The sequence below is a fragment of the Hemibagrus wyckioides genome, linkage group LG04, assembly GCF_019097595.1.
Source record: "Hemibagrus wyckioides isolate EC202008001 linkage group LG04, SWU_Hwy_1.0, whole genome shotgun sequence".
NCBI lineage: Eukaryota > Metazoa > Chordata > Actinopteri > Siluriformes > Bagridae > Hemibagrus > Hemibagrus wyckioides.
In genome coordinates, this window is record NC_080713.1 from 958,699 (window position 1) to 966,198 (window position 7,500).

The 7,500-nt window shown below is 42.1% G+C and overlaps 2 protein-coding genes across 4 annotated transcripts in view; both read left to right on the forward strand.

Moving 5' to 3' along the window:
* The window catches only part of calub (calumenin b), a 4,007-nt gene extending 1,947 nt beyond the window's left edge, over positions 1-2,060 (forward strand). For both annotated transcript variants that reach the window (XM_058388244.1, XM_058388245.1), the window contains exons 4-7: positions 105-271; positions 604-664; positions 757-956; positions 1,048-2,060. In XM_058388244.1, coding sequence (XP_058244227.1) covers positions 105-271; positions 604-664; positions 757-956; positions 1,048-1,152 — 533 coding nt within the window. In that variant the 3' untranslated portion in view covers positions 1,153-2,060. The remainder of the gene's footprint in view (positions 1-104; positions 272-603; positions 665-756; positions 957-1,047) is intronic.
* A 4,666-nt stretch (positions 2,061-6,726) lies between these two features.
* kcp (kielin cysteine rich BMP regulator) overlaps positions 6,727-7,500 on the forward strand; it is an 80,262-nt gene continuing 79,488 nt past the window's right edge. For both annotated transcript variants that reach the window (XM_058388013.1, XM_058388014.1), the window contains exon 1: positions 6,727-7,087. In XM_058388013.1, the coding sequence (XP_058243996.1) occupies positions 6,958-7,087 (130 nt within the window). In that variant the 5' untranslated portion in view covers positions 6,727-6,957. The remainder of the gene's footprint in view (positions 7,088-7,500) is intronic.

Sequence of the window (7,500 nt, forward strand, 5' to 3'; positions counted from 1 at the left end):
GTGAGAGAGAGAGAGAGAGTGAGTGTGTGTGAGAGAGAGATGTATGATAAAGAATGTATTTTTTAATAACATTATTAAGAGACAATGATTGTGTGTGTGTGTAGATGAGTCGGACCCTGAGGACGGATTTAACTACAAGCAGATGATGAGCAGAGACGAGCGTCGGTTTAAGATGGCGGATAAAGACGGAGACGTGAGAGCGAATCGTGAGGAGTTCACCGCGTTCCTGCACCCTGAGGAGTACGGCTACATGCAGGACATCGTGGTTCTGGTACGTCACAGCTGCAGTGTGTGTGTGTGTGTGTGTGTGCACCCTGAGGAGTACGGCTACATGCAGGGCATCGTGGTTCTGATCACGGCTGCAGGTTCTACACAAGGGGTACTAAGATCCAATGGAGGAGGGGGTGGAGCTAAGAGTGCTGATTGATGCTGATTGGCTGTTATTTCTCAGCCTGCATTGTTCCCGTATTGTGAGGCTCATTTGTATATTGTAGGATTTATTTGCATATTTCTTTACCTTCAAACGTTATTTTAATTTCTGTGTATTTTCAGAGAGTTAAATAACAGTGTTAATTTAATAATTGTGTTTTTTCTCGTCATCAGGAGACGATGGAGGACATCGACAAAAACGGAGACGGGTTTATCGACCTGGAGGAGTACATCGGTGAGTAAATAAATAAATAAAAACTGTCATAGACCTTGAGTCCTTCTGGTATGTATTCTCTCTCTCTCTCTCACACTCCCTCTCTCTCTCAGGTGATATGTACAGTCAGGATGGAGACTCTACAGAACCCGAGTGGGTGAAGACGGAGCGAGAACAGTTCACTGAGTTCAGAGATAAAAATAAAGATGGACGGATGGATAAAGAGGAGACGAAAGACTGGATTCTGCCGTCTGACTACGATCACGCCGAGGCTGAGGCCAAACACCTGCTGTACGAATCGGATGCAGATAAAGTGAGTGTGAATCTTGTAACACACACACACAGACATAGACACACACACACACACACACTAACGGCTGGTCTGTGTGGTTTCCCGTGTGCAGGACGGACGTCTGACGAAGCAGGAGATTGTGGATAAGTACGACCTCTTCGTGGGGAGCCAAGCAACGGATTTCGGAGAGGCATTAGTACGACACGACGAGTTTTAATCCTGAATCCTCTGCACATGAAGAAACACAAAACGGACTGTAATTTATTTCCTGATTCCCCCAGCTCGATCCTACAAACTTCCAGAACTCCCAGTTCAGTACACTTACTGGTTTCTAGGGATGTTTTTTTGGAAAAGGAAATAATCCGTGATGAATCGAGTTCATTTTTATGTTCGGAAGTTTTAAGTTTATTCCTTAGGTAGATACATAGCTACGAAATTCTGTGCGCGTGTGTGTGTGTGTGTGCGCGTGTGTGTGTGTGTGTGTGTGTGTGTGTGTGTGTGTGTTAATGCACTGAACACTTAAAGTATTCCCAAATCATTTTGTATCAAGGATTTTTTTGGAGTGTTCAGGTCTCTCCAGCGGCGTGCGGAAGGATTCTGCCGGATCATGGAAGTCTGAGGAGATGAAGAATCTTCAGCAGATGTTCCTCCTGAGCTGAAGATCAGTCCCTACACGTAGCTGTGCCGAAGCACCGGTCACCATCGGAGCATTAACCACTGCCTACATTTTACTAACCTAATATTTTAGGGTCCAGCAGATTTTTGTGTTACGTCCTTCATAAGAGTGCTATAATGTGTTATAAGGAGTCACGGCTGCTTTATTTTATTTCTGGTCACTACATTCTGTTCCTCTGAATCACCAAGATCACGGTCGAACCCACATTTCCTTATTTTTGTGTGTATTTTCAGTCGATTGTACAGTACTTACTGAGCTTCCTTTTCCAAAACCAATTTTTGGAATGACCAATGACTGAAATGAAATGACCTGTCCAGGTGTGAAGCTTCTGTATAAACCTTCTGTTTGTGTTTAAACTGTAAACTTGTGTGCAGTGACCGATGAGGGTGTGAATACAGCACACGGCCTGCACCTGAGAGGCTTTTCACAATAAAATATATGAAAATGAACCTCATACATTGTCTGTCTGTCTGTCTGTCTGTCTGTCTGTCTGTCTGTCTGTCTGTCTGATTTCTTTCTACGTGACATTCTACTCTATCCTGTTTAAACTGATCACTCCGGAGTTGACGTCATCAACTGGCCTCGCCCACCCTGTCAACAACACACATGCACTCGCTTCACTGACCCCCAGGGGGCGCCAAAGAGTTTTCACACTGACAGGGACTGAAGGCACAAAGTATCAAAACTACACAAAATATCAACTTACAATCTATTGTTAAAAGACAAATTAATCCGAAACATAGACTGTGAAAAAGAGTTTATATTCAAATAAAACAATACAAAATAATAGAAGGTAACACAAAAAAGAAAAAGGTTAACTGCAGTAGTAAAAGAAATAATGTTCACTCATTAAATATTAAATATTGTGTTTTATAGTTTCAATTTGATGTTTTTTTTTATTTTCTGCATTTTCTCATAGTTCAGTGTGTGTGTGTGTGTGTGTGTGTATTTTTTATACCATAAACACACTGATTTCAGGAGTGTTTCCTCAGACAGCAGAACTCTGATGCTGCAGGTTCTCTTCAATAACCTGAACTTCTTTAGACGATTTCAAGTTCTTCAGTTTAATGAACAAGAAGAAATCTCCTTAAAAAGACCCACAGGAACCTTGTGAGTAAAAGAGTCAGAACATGAACAGCATTTTTTATGTCTCCATCATCTGACCATCATCTCCCAGCCACACCTCATCACAGCAGCTTTTACTCCACAGATTTGCTGCAGAGTTCAGGACTCCAGGCTCTTTCACCTTTTCTCCTCTTCAGGATTCACTTCATGGTTATCACATTCCATATCTTGGATCATTTTGGGCTTTCTTTTACATGGTGATGTTTAAGATTTTTTTCCTCCACTTCCTTAGCAGATCGCTCTTCATATCTCCACACAGATATTTTGAAAAGTGATCTGGGTTTAGTCTTTGTCATCATCTCAGTTTGTCTGCAGATCTAATCAGCTCTGGGAGTCGAGTCAAGTCGCCCCGGGAACTCAGACATTGTGTCTGAAGCTCAGCTTTGATCCCAATAAAAAGAATAAAAGCAGAAGGAGGAGTGTGGGATATAATTCCAGCATTATCTGAGAGGAGGAAGTTATCTGGTTCTTCTGGGCTCGTGTCTGTGATTAAAGCATTTATACAAAAAGTTTGTTCTTTTGTTTTGTTGAATGAATTAGAAAGCTGAAATGACATGAGTTTGGGATTTGGAACAAAACAGCTGCGGTGAAGTGACTGACTGCCGCCTTAATGTTCGATACCTGACTTGCTTTAACGAGATCTGTGACTACACCATCCATCCATCCATCCATTTTCTATACCCGCTTTATTATTAGGGTCACAGGGATCTGCTGGAGCCTATCCCAGCACACATTGGGTGAAAGGCAGGGGTACACCCTGGACAGGTCACCAGTCCATCACAGGGACACACATACAGTGAGCGAAAAAATGATTTGATCCCCTGCTGATTTTGTACATTTGCCCACTGATAAAGAAATGATCAGTCTGTAATTTTAATGGTAGGTTTATTTGAACAGTGAGAGACAGAATAACAACAAAAAAATCCAGAAAAACACATTTCAGAAAAGTTCTACATTGATTTGCATTTTATTGAATGAAATAAGTATTTGATCCCCAATCAATCAGAAAGATTTCTGTCTCCCAGGTGTCTTTTATACAGGTAAGGAGCTGAGATTACAGTAGGAGCACTCTCGGGGAGTGCTCTTAATCTCAGCTCATTACCTGTATGAAAGACACCTGTCCACAGAAGGAAGCAATCAATCAGATTCCAAACTCTCCATCACGGCCAAGACCAAAGAGCTGTCCATGGATGTCAGGGACAAGATTGTAGACCTACACAAGGCTGGAATGAGCTACAAGACCATCTCCAAGCAGCTTGGTGAGAAGGTGACAACAGTTGGTGCGATTATTCCCAAATGGAAGAAACACAAAAGGACTGTCGATCTTCCTCGGTCTGGGGCTCCATGCAAGATCTCACCTCATGGAGTTTCAATGATCATGAGAACGGCGAGGAATCAGCCCAGAATTACACTGGAGGATTTTGTCAATGATCTCAAGGCAGCTGGGACCACAGTCACCAAGAAAACAATTGGTAACACACTACACCGTGAAAGACTGAAATCCAGTAGCGTCCACAAGGTCCCCCTGCTAAAGAAAGCACATGTACAGGACCATCTGAAGTTTGCCAGTGAACATCTGAATGATTCAGAGGAGAACTGGGTCAAAGTGTTGTGGTCAAATGAGACCAAAATCCAGCTCTTTGGCATCAACTCAACTCGCCGTGTTTGGAGGAGGAGGAATGCTACCTATGACCCCAAGTACACCATCCCCAGGTGACAGGACAACTGACAGTCAAAGGGACGATGGACGGGGCCATGTACCGTCAAATCTTGGATGAGAACCTCCTTCCCTCAGCCAGGGCATTGAAAATGGGTCGTGGATGGATATTCCAGCCTGACAATGACCCAAAACACACGGCCAAGGCAACAAAAGAGTGGTTCAAGAAGAAGCACATTAAGGTCCTGTAGTGGCCTAGCCAGTCTCCAGACCTTAATCCCATAGAAAATCTGTGGAGGGAGCTGAAGGGTCAGCCGCAAAACCTTAATGACTTGGAGAGGATCTGCAAAGAGGAGTGGGCCCGAATTCCTTGAGATGTGAGATGTGTGTAAACCTGGTGGCCAACTACAAGAAATGTCTGACATCTGTGATTGTCAACAAGGGTTTGGCACCAAGTACTAAGTCATGTTTTGTAAAGGGATCAAATACTTATTTCACTCAATAAAATGCAAATCAATGTAGAACTTTTCTGAAATGTGTTTTTCTGGATGTTTTTGTTGTTATTCTGTCTCTCACTGTTCAGATAAACCTACCATTAAAATTACAGACTGATCATTTCTGTGTCAGTGGACAAACGTACAAAATCAGCAGGGGATCAAATCATTTTTTCCCTCACTGTATAGACAGACAACCACACACACTCACACACACTCCTATGGGCAATTTAGAATTACCAGTCAACCTAATGTACATGTCTTTTGACTGTGGGAGGAAACCGGAGTACCCGGAGTAAACACACGCAGGAACAGGGAGAACATGCAAACTCCACACAGAAAGGCCCCTGCCTGTTTGAACCCAGGACCTTCTTGCTGTGTGCTTCTTGCCACCACACCTACTCCATTCTCCATACATACCTCCACCTGAACCGAGGCTCTTTAATGACCACAGTCATGTGACTACTCCATAGATTCGATTATATATAGAATATAATATACCCGTATACTTGAGGTGACCTTCTAAATCCTTAACATTACCATCTCCACCGCCACACCTTCCCCATTCTCCAAACATACCTCCACCTGAACCGAAGCTCTGCAGGTTTCCATCACGTGATCTCTGAGGCTGCTAGCAACCGAGATAACACATCCATCTGTGTGCTATAATTTGAAAAGGATTTTTTTATTTATTTTTGGATTGTTTGGTTCCCTGACCATCTTGTGCATACCGGTGTAATCAGATGCCAGTCGGGCGTAGAGTTCATCATATCAGGGGTGTGGAACTGACCGTGATAAGAACCTCGATCAGCATACTTTTAACAAACCTGCACTTTGTTTATTCTCTTTATTCAACCTAAGCACACCTATAGAGATAAACCAGGGGAGAAAAAACAAACCAGCAGCGTCTCGGGCACAGCACCAGGTCATGCAGAGCTTCACATAAAAAAGTCCACATCTACAAACTACATACATTTTAAATTCTGTTACATAATAATAATAATAATAATAATAATATCCACAAACTAGAGATGAAAATTGCAGCTTTGGCAAAAATCCAATCCAGAGAGAGAGAGCGAGAGAGAGAGAGAGAGAGAGAGAGAGAGAATCTTTGTATTCATTTGATTCTGATTCACTGATTCATTCATTTACATTTCACACACTTATTTTTTTAAGACAAAGGGAAACACACACTCACACACACACACACACACACCTCAACAATGCTTTAGGTTTTATTACTAACTTCATAGAGTCGATTATTTCGCGCCACTCATTTAAGTGATTCGAATTACGCTTCATTCGATTCACGACTCGGATCTTTAACTTGTTCATTTCCCTCCAGTGCTCCAGGTCGGAACATGATGTCATTAATTATTGCTGAACATTAAGAATACTGCAAATCTAATTAGTGATTAATGATCTGTTGTGTCTTTAATAACAGGAAATGACGTGTTTCTGTATGTCTTTTGTACATGTTTTATTAAATAAAGCTGACAGATCATATGAAAGTGATGATCACGAAGGGACAGTTTTTGTTAGTGCCATGAATAGAAAGCTTCTATTTGACTAATGTAAGAGAATTTTTGTGGTATAAAAAACCCGCAAGCAATAGAAATAAAAAGAAATATTAATAATAAAAAAGCAAATAAAACAAACAAAAAAAACCCTAAATGATTATTAAGAGGTCAGCGGAGATTAGCCCGAGTTGTGGTAGTGGCGAGCGTGAATTATTCTGATAATGATAATGATATTACGATAATGATAATAAATAGGGAGTCAATTCACAGTGACTCAAAAAAAAGACTCGGTTCAGTCAGGCTTCGATTCGTCCATCCCTGCGCCTCCGCCAGATGTTTCTTGTTTGGTGAGCGCGAATTCTTGTCATGAACAGGAAGACAGCGGTCCAGTGTCCTGCTGCTGTGTGAGAGACATGCAGCACAAGGTCCAGGGATCTTCTACAGACCACCACAGTGCTGATTCTTCTCCCGGATTCGGACTCTTTCAGTTTTCTCAACAGATCACAAAGTTCTTTGTCCGGCCGGTTTAGTGACCGCAGCTCTGGGGAACATGGAGATGGTCATGTGGAGAAGACTTCTCTCTGCTCTCCTGAGTGTGTGTGTGCTGTGGAGGATCTGCAGCGCTTCTCGAGCTGACCACCACCACAAACAGCTCACACTACATCAGGACACAAACGACGGTGAGAAAATTTCACACAAAACCATGAAGATGTGTGTAAGGTCTCTCTGTCTGTCTCTCTCTCTCTCTCTCTCTCTCTCTCTCTCTCTCATATGATCAGAAAACCTTACAGAACCCTGTTAGAGAACCCTGTTAGAGAACCCTGTTAGAGAACCCTGACAATAACAAGAGCCAGCTAGAAACACTACGACCCTAACAGTTGTCTCAGTTCCTCAGCTGTCTGTCTGCTGAACGTGTTAAAGGTTGTTTATGTTGTTTTTGTTTATGTTGTTTTTTTTGTTTATGCTGTTGTTTTTGGTTGTTGTTTTTGTTGTTTTTGTTGTTGTTTTTCAGACTTTGAGCTTTAATTTTACATCCAGACGGAGTGATAGCTGACAGAACGACAGAACTCTATAGGAACTTCCTCCCTTTTTA